Genomic DNA, 24,790 nt, shown 5'->3' on the forward strand with positions numbered 1-24,790 from the left:
CTGCCACCTTCTAGTCAGTTTTGATGACCAAGCAGAGATTTTAACCCAAGTCTCCTAAGTCCTTGTCTGTGACTCTGTCCATTATGCCACACTGGATCTACAGTGGTGCCTCGCTCAACGATTTTAATTGGTTCAAAAAAACCCATCGCTATGGGAAAACATCGCTAAGCGAAACGTGTTTTCCCATAGAGATGCATTGAAAACCGGATAATCCATTCCAATAGGAACGGATTATCCGGTTTTCTCCCCCACCATTGGGCGCAGCGCTTTCGGAGAAGCCTCCCGGTGGGGGGAAAGATCGGATTAGCTTCAGCCTTCCTTCCCCACAGCCCGGCTCCTCCCAAAGGGCTGCCCTGATTGTGCTTGCAGCAGCGGAGGAGGTGCCTGGTGGCGGAGAAAGGCGCAGCGCTTTTGGAGAAGCCTCCCGGTGTGGGGGAAAGATCGGATCGGCTTCAGCCTTCCTTCCCCACAGCCCAACATCGCCTATAGGGAACATCGTTAAACAGAGTGCAAGATCGCTCCAAAAAAGCCATCGCTAAGTGAATTCTTCGTTAAACAAAGCAATCGTTAAGCGAGGCACCACTGTAGTTGCTATTTGCCCACTAATGGCTCCAGGTTTGTTCTTAGGAACTAAGAATATATCATTACCTCCCCTGATGCTTTTGTGCTGAATTTCCGGCCTGAAGGTGGTGGCCCAAAGACCTTAGATCCAAATGCAATGTGAGATACATCTTGATTTTTACTGTTCCGTGTGGTAGCTGATCTTCGGTTTATTGGATGGTCTACTGAAGAACAAGAGAGACTATTAAAAGGCTAATCTTCAGAAGAAACTGATGACTCGAAAAAAATTAACATTACAAATCATAGGAATTGTTGTAAAGACACAAGCAATAGCAAATATTATTTCTACAAATGTGAGGAACAATTTATAATAATTTATTTGGAATTTTAGCATTCACTCATTTCTACTGCTACCACATTTCTGAAATTCCATAGAGTTTTAAAAAAAACCCCTACAACAGATGATGTGACTTTAAAGTTCTGCAAGCAAGGATTAGACCAATCCTTGTCAGTTAACTGACCATCTGGAGAATAGAGAAGAATCCTGTTCTCTAGAACATGTTATTTAAATCTAATCTAATAAACTGAAAAACATGTCACCAACACTAATCAGCCGGGGGGGGGGGAGAGACAAGCAGGTGGCAGGCAATGACGGAACCGGAAATGGCAGCAGAAGAGGGAATCCCAAGCATGGAGGTGCCGCGAGACCCCACTCTAGATCCACCAGCAGCGCTAGCTGCTCCAGATCCTGGCCCACACTCTCAAAGCACCAGCACGAGGTTTGGCTCTCTGTGTGTGTGTGTGTGTGGGGAGTAGTGATCTGGCAACTTTTGGCTCACGTGCCCACAGAAAGGGCTCTGTGTGTCAGCTGTGGCACGTGTGCCATAGGTTCACCATTGCTGAGCCAGGTCATGGTAGACAGAATTTCAGTTCTTTATTTCCTGCCTATTTCTGATTAGCTGCCTGTAAAATATTGAAAACTGCAAGTTAAAAACAGAAGCCCACACAACATTACTTTTAATCTTCACAATTTACTGAAACAAGCTTTACTTACGGTAAATCAGAAGATATTTTTCCCTTGATATCTTTCATTGCTACATAACCATATGATACAATACAGTATATGCAGGAGTATGTTCTGAACAATAAACTGGAAATCCTCATATATATATATAAATACACATTTAAAGCTACAAAAATCTTTCAGTAAGAGCTATTTATTATAAATTGGGTCTTTTTTGTTCATACTTTTATAGCCCGGCTAGTAACAAGCTTATGTTATTCATATGCTACTGGAACAGAAATACTGAATTCTGCAACAGCTCATATGTTTGACAGTTTCCTGACTCTGTCTTGATTCCACAGTTGAACATATATTCCTTTTTTCTTTCAGCTATTAACTGGCTTGATTATATTAGAGATAAAGTATTATTCCTTGTTTTTCATTTGGATTCATCTCGAGCTAAAAAAGGCTTCAGACAAACACTGCTTAGGCTTGTCATATTTTAATAAGAACCACTTCCTCTCTATATTTCAGCACTACCTGTCTTGATAATTTGTTTAGTAAGGCTCAGATCTACAACAAAATATTGCAATGTCAAATGCTCCTGTTCATTGTTCGAGGTCATATACTATTTCATGATACTCCATTCCATGCCTCCTGTCTTGCTTTCTACCTTCTTTCTCCTCATCAGTCAGAAATACAGGACCAATGAGCACATGTAGCCTCTTAAGTGAGCTGACCTTTAGTAAAGAGTCCCCACTCCAATGTAAACTTCCCCCTGATTTTTTGTAGTTCTGTAAATCTTCAGGTTTTCCCACATTTGCTACCATCATCATTTTATGCGCATAGCATCACTCTGCACAGAGAAGGAGCAGCACTTAGTGACTTGAAATCACCACTAGCATATATATGTATACATCAATACTCCATGATTAAGCAGGTCATATTTAATACCGAAAATGTGAGGTTATGTTTCATTTCTCTAACCTTGCTCAATTCCTTGGAGGGCCTATTGCCAAGGAATTAGTCACTATTAAATCCTCTAAACACTAGCACACTTGGTTGGAGTCAATCAAATTTAGAACAGACCAACTGAAATTAATGGGACTGAAGTTATTTGTTAATTTAAAACCCACTAGCAACAGTTCTATCATGAAAAACCTTGCATACAAGTGCTACTTGTACAAGCTGTTTTCGTGGTTTGCCCGCTAATTGCAAATCAATTATGCAACCAAAGAGTGGCCAGGCTTGCAACTGCCAGTAAGCGAACTGCCTCCCATTGTTTTTGTGATTGTCCTTACATGATCATATAACACAACAGGAATTTGGCCACTGAATTCAGTAATCTACTCTGGCAGAGTGTGGACACAATCCATTAACACCCCTGAAGATGACAGTCTAAAGAGGTTAAATATAAAGACTGGTAAGACTGGGGAACGAGAACTTTTCCTTTTGAAGCTATGATAAATCTAGTGTAGATAAAGAAAAGTAAGACTGGTTGTTGTGGGTTTTTCAGGCTCTTTGGCTGTGTTCTGAAGGTTGTTCTTCCTAAAGTTTCGCCAGTCTCTGTGGCCGGCATCTTCAGAGGACAGCACTCTGAATGTAAGGCTGCTCTTCAAAAAAGAGCTGAAAGCTTAACCACACTGTTCCATTTCATAACAAACAAGGAAAACAAAACAAAAAGGTCCAAATCTGCTCAGATTTTTTGTGTGGAAAAAAAGAAGAGAGACCAAGTTCTATAGAATGCAAAGTGTGTTTCTGTTTTGAAGTGACAATGTATCTTAAACAATTCCATGACAAAGATGAGGAAGCTACCAAATAAATTACTGAATAGATTGTTGAATATGCATCAGCTGTTTTACTAGCTGTACATTTTGTGATATACTGGCCATTAAAAGAAGCAGCAATAGATAACTGAATTTTAAATCTAAGATAGTCTCTATTTATCATATTTTAAAAGTATATTTCTTTAATAAATATCTACTTACAAAATTAATGCCAGAGAGAAACATTGCAAAAGCAATATATATTTGAATAGATTTTTAATCCCCCCTTTCATTGATGATATAGGAATAATTTTAGTTTCCAGAACCTTTCAAAATGATACAGCATACACCACTATTTCTGTTTTTCTTCCTCAATATTCTTAAATTAAAGCCAAGATGTTTTATCTTCTCGTACACTAAGACTAGAACCAAAGAAAACTTGCCCTGAACAGTTTCCTCCCGTATTTGAGTCATAAGTAAGCAGAGGGGGACAAGACATGTGTATAAAATTATACACATTAAGGAAGACGTTGACAGGGAGAAATTTCTATCCCTGTCTCATAATATTATAGGATAAGTTTAGTAGAGATCAGACAAATTACTAGACAATGATGTCACCCATGACTACTAATAATTACTGAAGTAATCCTGTTGCTTTTGACCACGTATGGAAGAGAAACTAAGGAGGCCACCATAGCTAATTTACCACATAAATCTGACAAAGTGCTCTCTGGATGTTGGTTGCACGCCTGGCATGCATCTGGTTACAGAACTGGAACCTACTCACAGCAATATCTGTGCTTATGGAAACCTTAGATTGAATACTAGTTGCTGGAGGATGTGAGTAGGAGAATGCTCCTTCTAATTCCCAGAATTCTGCAGGAATTTCCTAGGCAGAATTCTGGGAAATGCAGCCACAGAACAGAAGTCTACAGGTGTAGTCTAGTAGTCCATTAGGCTCTACAGAGGTCTGCTCCCAGAGACCTAGCCCTTCCAGGAAGCCCCTGTGACACCCAAGAAGGATCAGGGCAGCTTCCTTGTTTTTGAATAGAGAACTGGGCTGAAAGATGTACTCATGAGAAAAGGTTGTTTGTATACTTGTATTCTGGGCTGCAAGATTCTGCTGCTTAGGAAATTCCTGCAGAATTCTGGCAGCTGGGAGTCTTTTTTTTTTTTCAAAAAATACATGTACCTAAGAACCACATATGTAACAAAGGAACAAAGATAACATAAGGCCAGACAGGAATTGAGATAATAAAGTTAAGATAAAACAGGGCAAATAACTGATCAGTGAAGCAAATTTTGTCAGAGGTCTATATAAGCACTTGGAAGAGATGGTATGTGAGCATCAGTGTTCACACAGCTAATAAAGGGTTACCAAAAATAAATAAATTCAAAAGTCACATCCTTAATAGCCACACACACAAAAATAATCAGAATAGTGATAGCTCAAAGTAGCTTCCTTAAGATAAACAATGTGATCTGCAACTAAAACCTAAAATGATTTTGAGAATGTCTATTTTATTCCAGTTTATGACAATTTTGCTTGCAGCAAGGAAAGCTGAACTTTAACGCAAACTACTACTAAAAATTTTACAAAAATTTGAAATGTGGCTTTTTTTGGATGATGCTAAGATTTTTTTGAACTAAGAGTGTGACTAATTTAGAATAAAGCAAATGAATAAAGATCAAGGAATCATGAGACACAGAAATTATTCAAAGCTAGAATACTTAGTCACCTAATTAAAAAAAATGAAAAATAAAGCTTGTTATAACCAAGGTAAAATAAATATGAAAAGAAATACAGGGGGGAGAGGAAAGGCTTGGTTGAAGGACTCTAGAGACTGGTTTGGATGCAACACAATATCACTAATTCTAGAGCTGCCACAGTGAAAGCTAAAATAGCCACAATGCCATCCAGGAAGAAAGGAACAAGCACAAGAAAAAAAGGTGATGGAATAGTTCCCTCAGGCTGGCCCTGTTTCCATTTAACATCAATGTCTACAATCTTCTGACTAGTTATATTTTTCCCATGTATCAGTAAGAAAAACAGATTAACATGAGCATTTTCTATTCATGATTACATTAAATGACTGAGATTAATTGGGGACATCAACACACAGCAGTGATCTGTTACACTGCACTACTAGATATGTAGTTAAAAACAGACTAAAAAGCAATTTAGGCTTTTGATTAGTGCTGGAACAACAACATTAAACGTTGGAAGGATAAAAAGAGGAACTTTCTAATTGAATGAAGCTTAAACTGATTAAAGTATTCACTTATAAGAAGTTCCTTAATTTGGGGAGTTTGAAAGGAAGGGAATGGCATACGAACTCATACCTTATTCATAGAGCAAAGTTAAAAATAAAGATTAAACTCAGATGCTCAAGGCCATTTTCTTTAGTTAACCAATAAAAAAAAAAACCCACATAGGCCAGGATGTATTTACTATACTGTGGCTTACATACCTTTGTCATTTGGATCCTAAAACCTGGGATTTAACTAATTTTTCAAAACAATCATTTTGATTTCATTGGCCGAAATCCTGTTGGTACAACTACACCGCGTAAAGATGCCATCACATAGTGACAGAAATCTTTCATTTAATTAAATGTAAAACATTCTACACTCTCCAAGTTCTGAGGCTCCCTAGGGATCTATTTTGTCCTGGGGAAGTCTCTGGATGAGATGAGGAGGCCTTTAATCCGAAAATCAGTGTTGGATTGCCACCGGCAATCCCAAAACACCAGAGGGAACAGCAGTGGCGATCTTCTGATATTAAAGGTTTTCCTATTCCATTCTGAGGCACCCAAAGGCTTTCCCAAGGCAAAGGGATCACTAGGAAGTCTTGCAACATGAAGGGTGGGGGAGGGAGTTTTAAATTTAATTACATTAAAGATTTCTGTTACCAGGTGACCACATTGCAATTGACAGGGTGCAATTGCGGCAACTGGGTTTTACCAGCCGCCTAGAGTGGTCTGGTAGTCCAGATAGGCGGGGTACAAACAAACAAACAAACAAACAAACAAACAAACAAATAAATTCATACTAGATTGACAAGTCTCATTATTTTCCATCTTTAATTAAATCTAGTATTATCATTATCATAGGTCAGAGATCCAAAGAACAAAACAAGGAAACAAACAGAGCAGATACTCTTTACAAACATAGCAAATCCACAGAGATGTTACATAGAGAAACAAATTTTGTCACCTGTCACTATCGTTTAGTTTGGTGAATCAAGAGCAGCGAGACATAAAACCTATCAGATCTGACTAGAATTTTTTTTTTAAATACAGAAATATATAAATTTTGGCTGCCCTTGTAAAATACTCAGTGTAATAAAATATGTTCAGTAGTTTCAACCCTACCGGACTGGCAGGGACAGAGGTGTTGTGAACAAGGGATACACAAAAATATTTTTATTTTTTCATTTTTTTTGGTAGAAGCACTGATGGTAATGCACTGAAACAGACCAGGTTAAAACTTATACGGTATTTAATACACTCTAAGTGACAGACACAATCTGCTGGTGCATATATTTTGCTGTAGTACTTCCTAGCCACCAAATAATATAAGACTTTGACTCTGTCATCTTCTTGACTACAGCTCAAATTCATTGTTTGATCATTTCTTTGGCTTTCGAGAGCTCAGGATGCAGCAAAGCCAGGGAGAGGGTCTACACCCATGTTAGTAATGTCTGGAACTACACATTGCAGACAACTCCCAGTAAGCTTTTTACTGCGGGTTATGTGCTCCTATCACACATTTTAGCACAGTGAAAACGTAATTCCTGAATGCCCTCTCCTGGGCAGGAACAAAACTAGCCAGCCAGCACTGGCCACCTGGCAACATTGTTTTTTGCCAGGGAGCCAGCTTCAGCAGCACAATTTTTTGCTGCACATGGAACAACAGGCTACCCTTTCTCCTCTGCAGGGCTTGCTCGTCTGGCAGGCAGCTGGATGACAGCAGTAGTCAAGAGAGCTTATGTTGGCAGCAGTGGTGGCAGACATCTCCCTGGCCATCAAAAATGCCAATGCACCCAGCACCACGCTCCCTGGCTACTGCCGCCATCCAGCCACCAACCGGACGAGCTGGATAGTCAAGTTCTGCAGAAGAGAAAGGGCTCTTTTCCCTGGTTGAAATCTCATTGCACTTTAAAATGGCACATTAAACTACAATAAGACATGTATCACTTGAAACAACAACAAAAATCACTTCACATTGACACCAATGTGAAGGAAATGTGCAGTTCTGGCCACTGTCTCAATAGCTTTCATCCAGTTTGAAGGGAGATTATCTGTTCAAATCAAGAGAGCTATGCTGGAAGTTTATCTTAAGCCTGAAGCTAATTTTTTGGAACCCAACATATGCTTCCAGAGCAATCATCTTCTATTCTAGTCGGAGTAATGCTCTGGAGATATAGTGTAGAACACCAACATTAGTTTGTAAAAATCTGAACGGCATTGCTTTAAGGTGGGCAAAAAACTTTGTTCATGCATAACTGTGGCTCCATACATACGACTATCTTGCCCTGGAACACTTCTCAGACAGATGACATCTATTAACTCCCTTTTGAGATGAAATACCAGAACAGCAGCAACATTTCTTTGGACATGACATGAACTATCTACTGTCAAGTTGTTTGGAAATCTTAACTTGTGCAGTGTCACACCCATTTATGTGTCACTTACACTTAGTGCCACTTTCATTTAGTGAACTTTTTGGTGAGTTTTAATTGTTTGGTAATTTATTATACTGTAAGCTACACCTCTCAGCAGTATGCTGTAGAAGCCTGGAGGGCTCTTGTAAGTCCTACTTGTAAGGAAAATACAAGCAACGTATCATTTGCACACAGCAATGCAGGGTGTGGTCTATTTGTATGTCTGGATACATGGAAATCAGGTTCAGATGGAGACTAGGCCATGGAATTGATGCAGAAATTGGTAAAAGGGGAGCATCACACGTCTCAAAACTGGTAACCTATGAGGTAGATGGCCCTCTGGACTGAGCCTAATTCTCAAGGAGTTATTATGTAATGCATGAATTAGAATGAACAATATTAGAAGAGTAAGCCTTATTAACCTGCGCAAGCATATCAGGCAAAATTCAAATAAACAATTTGTCATTTAGGAGAGAAGGGCTCAAGTATGTCCCACCCTAACCCAGGGGATTCTATCAAATGCTGATTTAAAGTTCACAAAAGTAGCATAGAGATGTATTATTCTACCTGATATACAAACAGCAGGAACTGGTAAATTAATATTTCTGTTTTTAAAATAACATTTTATGGAATTAATGTGTGTATGTATGTGGATGTGGGTATAGAATAATGGAGCTGGTAGGAGCCTATAAGGCCAGTGATTCCAACTCCTGCTCAATGCAGAAATCCAAATCAAAGTACAGTCGTGCTCCGCTTAATGATTACCCCGTATAACAACAAATCTGCTTCACAACGATGTTTTTACGATCGCAATTGCGATCGCAAAACGATGTTTTGTTTTTTTCGCTTTGTGACGATCGGTTCCCTGCTTCAGGAACCAATTCTTCGCATTACATTGATCAAAACAGCTGATCGTCGGGTTTTCAAAATGGCCGCCGGCTGCTCAAAATGGCTCCCCGCTGTGTTTTTGGATGGATTCCTCGCTCTACAGGCACCGAAAATGGCTGCCCCTATGGAGGATCTTCACTGGACGGTGAGTTATTCAGCCCATTGGAACGCATTGAATGGTTTTTAATGCATTTCAATGGGCTTTTTTATTTCACTTTATGACGTTTTCGCTCTACAGTGATTTCGCTGGAACGAATTAACGTTGTCAAGTGAGGCACCACTATATAGCTAACTGTCCCTTGAATGCATTCAGCGCTGGAGCACTTGCCACCTCCTGAAGCGGTTGGTTCGACTATTATACTGCTCTAACAATTAGGACATTTTTCCTGCTATTCAACTGAAATCTGGCTTCCGGTACCTTGAGCCTATAATTATGTGTATTGCACTCTGAAATAATTGAGAACAGATCCTGCTCCACTTCTCTATGACACCCTTTCTAGCATTTGAAGAGTCTTGTAATTTCTCCCCTATCTTCTTTTCTCAAGGCTCAACAGGATGTATGGTATTGAGCCCTGATCATCCTTGTTGCCCTGAACTTGTTCCAGTTTGCCATCCTTCTTAAAGTGTGGTATCCAGGATTGGGCACAGAACTCAAGATGAGGCCTAACCAGTGCTGAATGGAGGGGAACTAGTACCTCACAGGACTGGAGGCTATAGATCTATTAATGCAGCCTAAAATAGCATTGGCTTTTAAAAATCCGCATTGCACTGCTGACTCATATTCAGCTTGTGATCCACAGCTATTCCACACAATTTTGTGTCATCTGCATATCTGACAAGTATTCCCTGCACTCCCTCGTCCAAGTTATTAATAAAAATGTGGAAGAGCACCAGGCCCAGGACTGAGCCTTGTGGTATCCCACTTGTTACCTTATCCCAGTTTGAGGGGGAGCCCTTGATAAGCTCTCTCTGAGTATGGTTCTGTAACCAACTCTGTATCCACCTGATAGTTGTTCTATCCAGCCCACACTTCATTTGCTTGCTAATCAGAATACAGTGGTGCCTCGCATAGCGAACGCTTCGCTATGCGATGAAACCGCACAACGAGGGGTCCCGGGCCATCGCTGGAGCGTTCGCTCAGCGATGGCCCCTATGGGCTTTTTACGCTATGCGATGATCGCGAGGACGCGATCAAAGCATAGCGAACAGCTGATCGGCGGTTACAAAATGGCCGCCGCTAAAACAAAATGGCGACCGCTGTTTTGCCTCGCTAACGAGGCATCCAAAATGGCCACCGCAATGGAGGAAACTCGCAGAACGGTGAGTTTTAAGTCCATAGGAACGTATTAAATCAGTTTTAATACGTTCCTATGGGCTTTTTTATTTCACTTAACGATGGATTCGCTGAGCGAGGGTTAATCTGGAACAGATTAACCTCGCTAAGCAAGGCACCACTGTATCATGGGACACTTTGTCAAATCTTGAATCTGGGAAAGGCTTCTCTTCTTTGCTTGTATGTGAGAAACAGATAAAGAAGTGTTAACATAAGAAAGGACTCCTTATTCAGTAGGTGAATGTCCTGATATTACTACTACATTTCAGATATGTCAGTGCATGCATGGAGCTAAGTATCATATGTCCTGTGGAAAAACAACATACCTGATAGACACAGTAAGTGAACAAGCACCAAGGATTAAGAGTTGTTGGGAAAAAGTCTCATCAGATGCCTTTAATTTCCTAATTGCTGGTTGAGAACATGGGATCCTTCATGCTTTACTGACAGATACTGGCTTTCCAACAGCCCTGGAAGTGTGGCATGGCATTAAGTCCACTTACTCTTCACAGAAACTTCCTGAGCAATGGAAGTTGCTCTTTATTCTTCACAGGGTGTTCATGCCAGCCAGTTTCGGATTAGTACAGTTTCAAATGACGGACTCGAGTCCATATTAGCAAGCAGAAGTTTTAACAGCAGAATCCTCTGTGTAAGGCATGCAAGAACCAGACTGGGAATCACATATACTGGGCTTTACTGTACATAACATTCTCAACAGTGTATCTGTGAACGTTTTCACAGCCGGGATCTAATGGTTGTTGTGGGTTTTTCAGGCTCTTTGGCTGTGTTCTGAAGGTTGTTCTTCCTAATGTTTGCCAGTCTCTGTGGCCGGCATCTTCATAGGACAGCCTCTGAAGATGCCGGACACAGAGAGTGGTAAAACATTAGGAAGAACAACCTTTCGGCCAAAGAGCCCGAAAAACCCACAACAACCATTTTCAAGAGTATTTGCTCTATGGCTACTTTGCACAGTCGAGCGCCATGCTGACTTGGAACTGGTTCTCATAGCACCTGTTGGTGCTTCTGAGCAGTAGCTCCACAGTCCCTGGGTATACGCACATAGGAACAACTATAATGATACATTCTGTGAACTGAACTAACACGGTCACAGCTGCAGGAACCATCCTCAAAAGGTAGTTCACTCTATTGAAATTAAAGGAGGAGTGGTCTAGGCTGTACTTTTGCAGATCAGATCGATACAACTGTGTTGTGTGTCTCATGGTGAAACAATGCAGAAATGTACCTGCCTATACTTGATAGCAAGGGACAGCAACAATAAAAGCCTTAGAGAATTGCTACTGTGGAAACAAAAGCATTTAGGCAAGGAGAGTGCTAATTTTTAAGCAAATTACCAGTTTTGATTTGTGTTTAGTGGACCACTACATCTTGTCATTAGCGAGCTGAACTGCTCAATTTAAGTAACCAATCTTGATTTTGTGTTCAATTAAACTACGGTCCCATTAATGAGGGGAAAAAATTACTTCCTACAGTTCTACATTGACTAACAGTCAGCACTTAATCTGAGCTGGGAATTGAAGGAATTAACAGAGCAAAATTTTAGTCAAATTACACACATAATGATTAACTGGATATATGCTGGTTTTATTAATTTTGCTGAGAGCATTCAAAACACTACATTCCTCTTCAGAAGCATATAATTATATCTGTAATTCAGGGAAATTAGTTATCTACAATGAGGTAGGAATTTGCAGCCCAGCAAATGTTGGAGGAGGAGGAGGAGGAGGAGGGAAAGAACAGAAAATTTATTTATTTGTTTAACTTATATTTATTTATTTAACTTATATGCCACCCACACTACCCAAAGGTCTCTTATTTATGAAAATCATTTCATAAATTGAAGGAAAAGAGATTGCAGTGGCTATAGGAATGTTGTATTATATTTTCATGCAAGCAAATTAGCACTGAAGATTTTTTTTTTTAAAAGGACTTTTACTATACACGGAGCAAGAACTGACAGATGTTCAAGATGGATTCTGCAAAGGAAGAAGCACTAGAGATCATATTGCTGCAAATATACCCTAGCTACTGATGTCCAGAACATAATTTCAAAAGACACACAGTTTATGCTTTACATAGTTGTTACGTGCCACCAAGCTGCCTCTGAATTACAGTGATTCTGTGAATAAGTGATCTCCAAAATGGCTACACCATGAATGCCTCCTTGCAGCAGGGTTGGATCCCAGCATGCTTAAAGGAAGCAATAGTAAGACCATTGTTGAAAAAGCCCTCCTTGGTTCCCATGGTATTGGATAATTACTGCCCAATTTCTAATGTTCCATTCTTGGGCAAGGTGCAAGTTGTGGCTTCTCAGTTCTAGGGATTCTTGGATAATATGGGTTATCTAGAAAAAGTTCAATATGGCTTCAGGCCTGGCTATGGGATGGGGACTCCTTTGGTCGCCTTGGTGGATGAACTACACCGGGAACTCAATACGGGAAATGTGTCCTTGCTGGTTTTGCTCGACCCCTCAGTGGCTTTCAATATAAAAAACCATGATATCCTTCTAGGTTGTCTCTCTGGTATGGGACTTGGAGGCACTGTTTTCAGTGGCTCCGGTAGAGTCCTGTTGACAACCTGCCTACTAGCCTGTGATGTTCTCATGGTTCTTTTTTGTTCCCTATGCTATGTAACATCTACATGAAACCACTGGGAGAGGCTGTCCAGAGTTTGGGATATCGTGTCACTAGTATGCCTATGGCACCCAACTCTCTCTCTCCTTTCCATCTAAATCCAAGGAAGCTGTCTCAGTTCTAGATCAATGTGTGGTGTCAGTAATCGACTGGATGAGGATGAATAAACTGAAACTTAATCCAGATAAGACAGAGGTGTTTCCAGTCAGCTGAAAACACGTGTGCATAACTTGAGGGGAGCTCCTGGATTTGTCTCTGAGTCTGGATGACCAGTTTTTGGCAGTGGCCAGGAGCGCCTCTGCACAGCTGCACCAGTTCCTTGATCTGGCCATGGTGACATATGCCTTAGTTACATCTTGGCTGGATTATTGTTAAGACCCTCTACATGGGTTTGCCTTTGGAAAGTGTTCAGAAACTCCAATGGGTTCAAAATACCCCATCCAAATTGCTAACTGGGGCTGGTTACAGGAAATATAAAATATAACTCCCCTGTTACAGCAGCTCCACTGGGTGCTGATCCATTTCCAGACACAATTTGAAGTGCTGGTTTTAATTTATAAATTCCTGAATGGCTTGTGTCCTAGCTATCTAAAACAGTGGTTCTTAACCTTTGTTACTTGGATGCTTTTGAACTGCAACTCCCAGAAAACCCAGTCAGGACAGCTGGTGGTGAAGGCTTCTGGGAGTTGCAGTCCAAAACTCCTGAGTAACCCAAAGTTAAGAACCAGTGATCTAAAAGACCTTTGTGAGCCTACCCATGATTAAGACCACCAGGACATGCTTTTCTCTCAGGCCTGCCATCTCCACAGATGCATTAAGTGGGGACATGAAAGAGAGCCTTCTCTGCTGCTACTCCCTGACTCTGGAACTCCCTTTCATGGGAGGTCAGGCTGGCCTCATCTTTGATCTCTGCTGTCCTTCCACAAGCAAAGACCTCTCCTTTCAGGCCGGCTTTTTTTTAAAGGCTGGTTGACCAAGGGAGTTTTTAAAGGGAGCATTTTATTCTGTGTTTTACTTGTGTTTTTAATATTGTTCTTATTATGAGTTTTAATATAATAGTTTTATACCTTTTAAAATATTGTAATAATTTATTATTCAGCTTTTAACTTTACATCTTTTAAATGCTGTAAGCTGCTCTGTATCCTTCAGGGGGAAAGCAGCATAGAAACATTTTAAATAAATAAATAATGACTATTGTAGTGACCTTTCCAAAACTGACCAACATTTGCTAAGACACATCTAAACACTGAAAGGCAGTGTGTACAGATGTGGGGAATACTCTACATGTAGGAGAAGACAGAAAGACCTGCTAAAAACTGCACCCTGAATTACTTTTGGCTAATGCCAACTCAAGTCCATCATGAGACAAGCTCAGTGAGGAGTTAATACTATGTATGATAACCAGAAAGGCCAGGTTACTCATTTGTAATTGTGGTTCTCTGAGTGGTCATCTACAAATTCACACAATTGGTTTCTGGACCTTGGTTTTTTGATTTGTTTCTACTATAATTGCATTTGGCATCGGATGTTTAAATCAAAAAGTTACATCTTCCTCTTGTAATCAATATAGGTTTTCTACACATCTTGATGTTGGTGGTATTTTGGTAGTTTTCTGCCATGACTAGATTATTAGATCTGTTAATGTTTCCAACACTGACAGGTTTACAGGAAGGTTTTTTCCCCCTGTACTCCTGCAAACACAAGAATCCTTTGCTGATTGTGTTTGTTCAGCTACCTGGAACTGTGATGATTTTGCCATCCTTTCAATCAAATGATTATATGATGCGAGTTCTTCAGTTGGAGATATTGGTACAGCCTCTCCTACATCTGTATCTAGTGAAGACATGAGGATGTAATTGCTGTGGTGGACAAAAAAGGGCTGAGGGAAGTGGGTGGAGCACACACAGTAAAAGCAAGGGACAGAAGTCTCAAGGCTAAAGCTCTGGAGAGTACTGGGGAGAGTGCTAGGGGAGCCACAGAACCCAATGAATGAATGAGACCATGCCAAAGAAGAGGTGCACCTTTGTGGAGACAACCAGGAAGAGGTGCATCCTTGGGTATTGTTAGGTCACTAGAGTTTTGTGGATAAGATTACTGCAGCAAGGCACACATTTTGTGCAGTGTAAACAAGAGTAATCATAAGAGTACCCTATGTACATCACAACCTCAGAACAACCAGAGGGATGAAAGAGGACCTTACTATATGGATTACCTGTGCTTCAGACTTGAATATCTGCCAAGAAAATGCAGCCACAAATATTAATTAATAGGTACATTTGGATAACCCAGGCAAACACTGCCCAGTTTGTCTAGGGAGTACATATTTATTTTTATGTATTTTTATTTTATTGGACTTCTACCCCGCCCATCTAGACCAAAGCTACATATGTCCTGGATAAAGATCCTTTGACTTGGTAACTGAAAAAAGGCTCAAACTTTCCTTAGTTTCCTTCCTATACTGGTTACCTTTCTTTGGAGCAACAAGTTTTTGGTGTTCTGATCAGATGACTCTTCAGGTGATCAACAGCTAATTCAAGGAAGGGGCGGAGTTAGTTAGCCCTGTATCTCAGTTGACATCAGAATACCAATGCACAAGTAAAACATACTAATCTAGTTCTGATGTTTACTTATGTTTAAGTACCTTATTAATATGCACTTAAGGAACACTTGCATTTATTTGAGTATCCAGCTAATTTGACTGGTTTAGCTAGTTATTTAGGCAACTACAGTAACACTGTAAACATGTTTAGGAAATGAAATAATCTCATATGTCATGCTTACACAGGTTTATATAATGGGTATTAAGAAAGGCCATGTTTAAGTGAGATAATCAGCAAAGTAGTTTTCATCTCATGCATAAAACATTAATAGCATCATTAAAAGTTCTCAATGAATCTACCCCAATGCACCCATGCCCATTCTTGTCCCTCCCATTAGATTTTATGTTATGCATCATCGTGTCCTTGAACTTTAAAATAAAAGGAACTGAAATCCTTGGATGTAGTCTTGAATTTTTATTCAAACATATAATTAAGTGTCTTGTAAAATTAAACTAGAACAGGCTGTCATACAGAGGATGAAATAAAAATAAAAAATAATTATACCCCTAAGTGGTTATCCAAAATTAAATGAACTCTATTACCTTTTTTGTTTTCATTATATTAGGCACAGAAGTACTGCCACAGTGTTCTAAATTAAATTATTCACCTTTCTTATTTTGTTGCCATTCATATTAATAAAGATCTTTTCTCATTACTGCATTTAATAGATGAGGCCTTTCTTTTGAAGCAAGATATTAACATACCTGGTCTCAAAAAAAAGATGACAGTTTCGCAAGTATTTCTTTATTTTAATTCAAACTTTGAGCAAATTTGCTACGTGGCTTAGAGCTTATGTGACCATGGCTTCTGAAAGGATGCAACCAAACAGCGATTTCAAAGGACAGAAGAAACCACTGACTTTACCTTGTCCTGAGCTAGCTGCCTGATTCTTGAAACAAATCCAACAGTAATTCTCTAGGCTGCCTATAGGTAACATTTTCAAATTCCAAAGAAACAAAAAAAATATACAAAAATATGTGGCACCTTAAAGACTATTATATTTTAATGTGAGCTTTTGTGGACAAGTCCACTTTGTCAGACATACGAGAAAAAAATGAAATGCTGGATTAAATACCAATACACAAGTAAAACATACTAAATATTCATTGGCACTAAGAGTCTTTTTTTCTGAATTAGGTATTTGGTTACATCTCACATGCAGTGACTTATGGCCTGTGCTGGTGTTAGGATGTAAACATTTGTCCAGGAGACAAAAACAGATGACAGGCATGAGCAAAACAGAGGGGGAAGAGTAGAGGAACCACATTGTTAATGTATTGACAGTTTTTACCTTTGAACCTCATGATGAGAGATGGGCCTAGTAATAGTGAAGAAAATGACAGTGGCAGTAGATAAACAGCGTATTACATTTGGTAATGACTTGAGAAATTTAGGCTTATATTCAATCCATTTACAGTGGTTCCCCGACTTACGACTGTCCCTACTTAGGACCATTTCTAATTACGACCAGCTCCGTCTGCAAAATTTTGCTTCGACTTGCTGCTAGAGCTTCCACTTAAGAAACAGAAAAAGGCAGGGGGAAAGGGCAGGAAATTCAAACTGCTAACTGTAGGTGGCGAAAGAGGCTGCTTCTTTGTAGCTCTTTCACCCCCAGCAGTTAAGAGTGTGATCGGAGGAGGCTTGGAACGGCCTGGTAAGGTAAGGTGCTGCTTTCTGCTTTTTAAAAACTGTTCTGGGTGGGTTTGGGCTGGGGGGTTATGTTTCTGTGCTTATTTTTTGTTTTTTGTTTTTTGTAGACACAGTGCCTTCTGATGGGGCTTGCTCCTTTATTTTTGGTTTGTTTTTGTTTTTAAAGCCCCAGCGCCTCTGGACGGGGCTGCTGTGTGCTTTATTTTTGGGATTGTTTGTTTCTGAAGCCCCAGCGCCTCTGAACAGGGCTGCTGTGTGCTTTATTTTTGGGATTGTTTGTTTTTGAAGCCCCAGCGTGTTCCTTTGGGGCTTTCTGTATGGTTTATTTTATTTTAGGTAAATTTCTTTCTTCTGGAACAGATTAATCATGTTCCAATGCATTCCTACGGGAAATGGTATTTTGACTTACAACCATTTCAAGTTACACCCATCTTCTGGAACAGATTATGGTCGTAAATCAAGGCACCACTGTATCTGGATGTCTGTTATATGTATACATTTTATCTCAGCTGTTTCCCTCTGTATTATTGATCTGCAATGATTCTTTCCCAAAATAGTGACTTTCAAATCTTCTGTAGAATGTCCTGGTAGGTTGAAATGGTTGGAGACAGATTTTTGTGTATTGTGGTTTCTGTTGTTAGATTTGTGATCACTGATCCATGTGCATAGAGATTGTCCTATGTAGAGTGCAGAGGGGCACTATTGGGAAAAGACGACATGGATCACATTAGCTGAAGGTGCCTTTGATATTGTGTGTGATATTGTTAGGTCTTGTAACTGTATAGCCAGAATAGATGTGTGGGCAGTTGGGATCTGCGTATGTGACAGGATTTAGTTCCCCTTTCTGTGTTGCACTTTTGTGGTCCATTATATGTTAAGCATTTGCTTGAGGCTGGGCGTTGTCTGTAGCTAAGTATGAGTCTCCCACCAAAGACTTGTCCACAAAAGTACACATTAAAATATAACAATTAGTTTTTAAGGTGCCACATGTTTTTGTCTGTTTTGTTTTGTCTTGTTTCTCTGGATTTTCCCTGATATGCTTGCATAGACTAAGATGGCTAACTCTTCTAAAACTGTTACAACTTTTTCAAAAGTACTAGATGCAGATATAGCATCGGTTATTCCGTGTATGCACCCCCAGAAGCATCCTATGATGCTATTTCTGAGGACAATCCATGTAAGAAGAGATGGCATCTCACAGAAAGGGCCAATTATGTACTGCTCTCCCTCCTGGAGACTAGCTAAAAGCTTAGCATCTTATCAAAGTACTGTAAGAACCTTCTCTTCTGAGGTAATTTTAATTATTACGTATCAGATGGCACTTAGATTAGTCTGTTTATCTCTCTTATTCAAGTCAGTTCCCAATATTTTATCATACTCTAGAGCAGTGGTTCCCAGGATTTCTGGAAGCTGTGGTCTAAGAACGTCTGGGTACCCAAAGTTAGGAACCACTTCTCTAGGGCATGACAAAAATATATAACTATAGTCAGACCATGAAGATGGTAGGAAGGGTCTCTCAAAACAATACAACACAATGCAAGACAACACAAAATTAATTATCAAAGGCTCTCCTTGAGTTCTGATGTAAAAAGTATGTATTCTGAGATTCAGTTGTGGAGATAAGAGATAATTTTTTTTAAAAAACCTACAATCCTTCCACAGACGGACAGGTTACTTACCTGTAAACATGGTTCTTCAAGTGGATCTCTATGAATCCACACTAATGGGTTAAGACAGCGCCTGCGCTGGCCTCTCAGAATCTTCTAGAGCTACAGTGGGGTCTCTACTTAAGAACTTAATCCGTATTGGAAGGTGGTTCTCAAGTTGAAAAGTTCTTATGTTGAATCTGCATTTCCCATAGGAATGCATTGAAAACCATTTAATCCGTATCTGCTCTTTTCCGTCCATAGAAACTACAGTGGAACCTCTACTTAAGAGCTTAATCCGTTTTGGAATGGTGTTCTTAAGTTGAAACGTTCTTAAGTTGAAGGAAAAATTTCCCACAGGAATGGACTGAAAACCAATTAATCCGTTCTGGCTGTTTTTTTGTTATGTAGAGGTGCGTTCGTACTTTGAAGCATTAGTTCCCATAGGAACTAATGCAAAGCTGGTTAATACGTACTCTACCACTAGGGGGAGAATTTTTTTTTAACCTAAGATGACCTAAGGTTAAAAAAAGAGCAGGAAAGGTTTTTTTTTCCTGTTCTTATCTTGGATTTCTGTTCTCAAGTAGAAGCAAAATTTAGCAAATGGAGCTGTTCTTAAGTTGGATTGTTCTTAAGTAGAGACGTTCTTAAGTAGAGACCCCACTGTATAGGAAAAAGTAACAAAGTTTGAGTTGCCCTGTATCGCGCATGCTCCGCCCGCCACATAGTCGGAGTTGGACTCGACCATAGAGTGATGGACAGTGGGGAGGTTGGGCGGGATGTGTGTATTCATAGAGATCCACTTGAAGAACCATGTTTACAGGTAAGTAACCTGTCCTTCTTCTACGTGGTCTCTATGAATCCACACTAGTGGGTGACTAGCAAGTGCACTTACCGGAAGGAGGGCTGTCACTGCAGAATTGAAATAAGCACTGCTCTCCCAAACTTGGTCTCATTCTTGGCCCGAAGGTCCAGTCTGTAATGTGTAACAAATTTAGACACATTGGACCAGGTTGCTGCTCTTCAAATGTCCTGGTTGTCAACACCTCACAGCAGGGCCGTGGATGCGGCAACAGCTCTGGTGGAATGAGCTCTAAGACTCGTTCTGCAATTCGTAGGCCAGAGAAATGGAGGAAACCAACCATCTGGACAGAGTAGAAGAAGAGGCAGCAGAACCTTTACGCTGACCATAGAAACAGAGGAACAGTCTTGGAACTTTCCTAAAGTCTTTAGTTCTAGCAACATAATAAGCCAACGTTCTTCGAACATCTAAAGAGTGGAGCATGCGCTCAACGTAGGTAACTGGATCAGGAAACAAAGTTGGTAATATTAAAGGCTGGTTAACATGGAACTCGGAAACCACTTTAGGGAGGAAAGAAACGTCAGGGTGTAACACCACCTTGTCCTTAAAAAACTGAAGGTATGGGGAGTCCACACAAAGTGCTGCCAACTCACTAGCTCTACGAGCAGAAGTAATGGCCACTAAGAACAAAGTCTTGAGTGAGAGTAACCGAAGGTCACAGGAAGCCATGGGCTCAAAAGGATGGCGAGTGAGAAATGAAGCACCATTTACAGTGACCACTGTGGCACAGGTTTCTTTAGAGGAAGTTTCATGTTGGACAGACCCTTGAAAAACGCCTTAAGTGTGGGATGTGAAAACTACCTGGATGACTCAGAGCCACGGGGTTGGAAAGCAACAATGGCTGAGGTGTAAACTTTTAAGGTAGATTTGGAAAGTCCTAAGTCAAACAGGTGCCGAAAATAGAGAAGGAGTGTAGACAAGGCCACAGGTGAAGACTGCAACTTCCGCTCTTCAGTGAACCTGAGAAAGTTTTGCCATTTATATTTGTAGAGCAGTTTGGTAGCTGGCGCCCTTGCTCTATCAATAACTTCCGTTATTGATGGGAAATCCTCCACGCTGTCAGGTGGAGAGATTCTAGGTCTGGATGAAGGACGTTCCCTTTGTCCTGAGTGATCAGGTGTGGAAGAAGGGGTAACCTTATCTTGTCCACCGCTGACTGCAGGAGCACGGAGAACCATGGCTGTTGTGGCCACCAAGGAGCAATGAAGATTGCCTCCACTTTCATCTGGAGTGTTCTGATTAAGGCTCTCTGAATGATGGGTATAGGTGGAAAAAGATAGAGGAGCCCCTTGTTTCATGGAATCATAAAGGCATCCCCTAGAGACCCTTTGCCCTTTCCTGCACGGGAAGCATATTTGTTGCACTTCTTGTTGGCTGGTGTCGCAAACATGTCTATGGATGGATGTCCCCACTTGTGGCACAGACAGAGGAACACCGTCTGATCGAGTTCCCACTCGTGCGATTGAAACGAACGGCAGCTCAACTCGTCTGCCAGCTGATTGTCCATTGTGGATACATGCATGGCCACGGGGAAGATGTGCTGATGGTAGCACCACTCCCACAGGTGAACTGTCAGAAACAGAAGGGACTTCGACCATGTTCCTCCCTGCTTGTTTATATAGAACATGGTCGTAGTGTTGTCTGTGACAATTTGTATAGCTCTGTCCTTCACCAATGGGAGAAATGCTCTGAGCGCTTTCATCACCGCTATCAGCTCCAGGTGACTGATGTGGAGAGAAGCTTCTTGAGGGGACCAAAGGGCATGAATTTGGTGTCCCTCGCTGTGGGCTCTCCAACCTAGGGGACTGGCATCTGTTGTAACCTGACGTGTCAACTGCAGGGGTCAAAAAGGTCACCCTATGAGAAGATGTGGTAAGAATGTCCATCACTGAAGCTGATGTGCTAATTCTGGTGTGACTGTTAGGCATTTGTATTGACTGTCTTGCAGAGGATTGAAAAGAGCGAGCAACCAAGCCTGGAGAGAGCGCATCTTGAGGCGAGCGTGGGATAAGGCACAGCCCTCCCGAATCTGGTCTCATTCTTGGCCCTGAGGTCCAATCTGTAGTGCTTGATGAAGGTAGACACACTGGACCAGGTAGCTGCTCTACATATGTCAGGGATGTCTATCCCTCGCAGCAGGGCCGTGGATGTAGCAACAGCTCTTGTAGAATGAGCACGCAGGTTTTCAGGGAGAGGTTTATGTTGCAACTCATAGGCCAAAGAAATGGTGGAAACCAGCCATCTGGACAAAGTTGAAGTTGAAGCCGCAGTCCCTTTACGTTGGCCATAATAAAATAAGAACAGTCTTTGGACTTTCCTAAAGTCCTTGGTCCTTGTAATATAAAAGGATAATGCACGACTAACACCCAAACGGTGGAGCGTGCGTTCAACATCTGAAGAAGGTTCAGAAAAGAGTGTAGGTAATAACAGGGGCTGATTGACATGAAAATCTGACACAACCTTAGGGAGGAAGGAAACATCTGGGTATAACACCACTTTGTCCTTGAAGAATTGAAGGTAAGGGGAATCAGCACAGAGAGCAGCCAATTCACTGGCTCTATGGGCCGAAGTGATAGCCACAAGGAATAAAGTCTTTAGGGAGAGAAACTTTAATTCACAAGTAGCCATCGGCTCAAAAGGTGGACAAACCAGAGAATGTAACACAGTTTGTAAAGAGGAGAAGAAGAAACTACAGTCACCTCCGAACGGACAGATTGGACCGATTCCATGTCCGATGGTTGAGAGGCAGATAGAGTTTTGTTCCAAAGAAAATACTTGAGTCTTCGCTGACGGGATTTCAACATTGCTTTGGTGAATTCCTTGCAATGCCTGCAATGGGTGGTCGAATGGGCCTCACCCAGACAGAAAAGACAGAGGGAATGATGATCCTGGAAGGGAAGCTTCCTAGAGCAGGCAGAACAGCAGCTGAAGGGTCCTTTTTTAGCTGACATAAGCTAAGCGGCAGGAAACAAGCGAGAAAGCTGGTAATTGAAAGAGTCCGAGAGGCGTGTGGCGCCTCAGCAGGAGGTAATAGGCCGCGGTCAGGAACAAGCGAAAAGTGAAAGTACTTGCGATAAATCACCAGAGGCAAAGAGAGGTCAATCGGTCCGAGTTCAGGGCAACGGATGGTCGGTAGACGAGAAAAACAAGCCAGGTCAAGCTGAAAAGCTGAAAATAGTGACGAAATAGAAGGAGCTCTATCCGAGAGGTTCCAACTCCGCGGGCGGATAAATGGAACTAGGTTTTGGCGAGCTGAGCGTGCGCAGTATAGGGCAACCTAAAACTTTGTATCTTTTCTCATAGCTCTGGAAAATTCCGAGAGGAACCAGCGCAGGCGCTGTTTAACCCACCAGTGTGGATTCATAGAGAACCACGTTGAAGAACTGTGGCTTACGGTTCTAGCTTGTCAAGACAAAGACAAGGCAGACTGCTGGGTTTGGATGTCATCAAAAGCAAGCCATAAAGAGAGGGCTTATAGTTTGTTTAGTTGTTTTCATTTCCAGTGGGAACAATCAGGCAATGAATTCTTTAGAATTCTCACTTATTTTGACTTCACAGAATGGTCAATGTCTCTTAGCTAGAGAGCCAGATAGCAATTTTGATGCCCTCATTAAACAACCACTGTGTTTAACCTGTAAATATTCTTAGAGCATACCTAATTCTGGTGCGGTTAAGAGATGACCTCCATGTTTCTGTTCTGTTGAGCGCAGCTTGTTCATATTCAACACCTGTGTGAATTGTGGCACATCTGAATTTAACTGACAAGCTCGAGGAATTGTATCTGTTGCCCCATCAGCTGTGAATGGAAAATAAGAGCAAGAATGAGTAAAAATGGTAAAGGTGTCCCTTTCCTCCACTGATCAGATAAAGGAATAACACAGAACAGCTGAAATTAACTACAGTAGCAATTTAAAAGTATCTGCCATATCCCATAAGCTTTTAGAAATACACACTGGAAAATTTAGCAGTCACAGTTAAAAGCTTCTAGCCCAATAGTTATAATATGGCACTTGGAATTTTAAGGCTCAAGAATGAGAAAATAACTTAAGAAAAGCTCACAAATTTAAATAACTTTTCAAATTCATATCATGATTTTTACTGGATAAGAACGGTTGCCTGGAATTATGCTGGTGCAGCTCCATCAGCAACTGACTTTAATCCAGGGGTCCCCATCCCCCAGTCTGCAGCCATGTGGTGGTCCGTGGGCTCCCTGGAACTGGGCCGCGGAGACTGATCTCCGCCCCCCGTATTCATGTGAGTGCAACACGCCCCTCCGTGAGTATGACACGCCCACCTGTGAGTGCAGGTGTGCCCCCCTGCACATGGAGCCCGCCCCTCCCCAACCGGTCTGCAGTCTTGAAAAGATTGGGGATCGCTGCTTTAATCAAAAGTTTGCTATTCCCAACTTGGCAGGTTCTGAGGTTCTCTAGGGATTCAGTTTGACCTGGGAAAGTCTTTGAGATCCTTGCAATGTATGTGTGCATGTGTGGGGTTAGCATTTAATATTTAAAAAACACCAGTGGCAGCCCTGATTAAAATGCATTATCAAAAGCTTCTGGTTTGGTTATCTTAATATTGTTTAATATTTTCATAAGTATAGAGAATAGAAACTCTGCTTAGAAGAGGGTTGGATAAGAAAATGATCTAAGTCCTTCTGGTCCCTTAACTCTACTGCTAATCAGCAGCTGTTATATCTTTTCTAGGAAGCATAATTGCATATGCATGATTGCTGTTAACGTACTGTTAAAATAATTTATGTGTGGGGACAAGAATTAATTAGATTTCAGGGTGGAGAGGTTTTGCAATTAAAATACACTCTGCAATTAGCTCATCTCACCATTCAGATCATGGAGATTTCTCTGAAGTATCCAATACAGCAATGCTGTGTACAAAATTCAGGTTCTCTATAACTACAGTAAATGAAGTTGTTACATTTGAGAAAGGGCTGTAAGTAATCAATCAGCTGGGCAGGACTGAACCCTCTGACCCAGTTCTTATGATACCCCGAGGAGCCTCAGTACAATTCAGTAACTTGAGAACAATCTAAAGTAAGCTTCTGTGTCAGAATCAATCCAACACCCATGTCATCAGAGTGACATGGAGTACAAGATCTTTGTCTTTTGCACATTTCATCTAATCTTTAAAAACATAAATACAATTTGCT

At 41.0% G+C, this 24,790-nt stretch overlaps 1 protein-coding gene across 9 annotated transcripts in view; it reads right to left on the reverse strand.

Annotated features, from left to right (window-relative positions):
- The window catches only part of CFAP20DC (CFAP20 domain containing), a 255,404-nt gene that overhangs the window by 132,783 nt on the left and 97,831 nt on the right, over positions 1 to 24,790 (reverse strand). For 7 of the 9 annotated variants that reach the window (XR_013542793.1, XM_078388811.1, XM_020795358.3 and 4 more), the window contains 2 exons: positions 23,282 to 23,422; positions 649 to 785 (listed from right to left, as the gene is read on the reverse strand). Coding sequence is in view for 7 of the 9 variants with exons in the window: in XM_078388811.1 (XP_078244937.1) it covers positions 649 to 785; positions 23,282 to 23,422 (278 nt within the window). In the remaining 2 variants the exon portion in view is untranslated. The remainder of the gene's footprint in view (positions 1 to 648; positions 786 to 23,281; positions 23,423 to 24,790) is intronic. The other 2 variants (XR_013542794.1, XM_072989319.2) reach the window with 1 other exon arrangement.

Source organism: Pogona vitticeps, chromosome 2 (genome assembly GCF_051106095.1).
Source record: "Pogona vitticeps strain Pit_001003342236 chromosome 2, PviZW2.1, whole genome shotgun sequence".
NCBI classification, from domain to species: domain Eukaryota; kingdom Metazoa; phylum Chordata; class Lepidosauria; order Squamata; family Agamidae; genus Pogona; species Pogona vitticeps.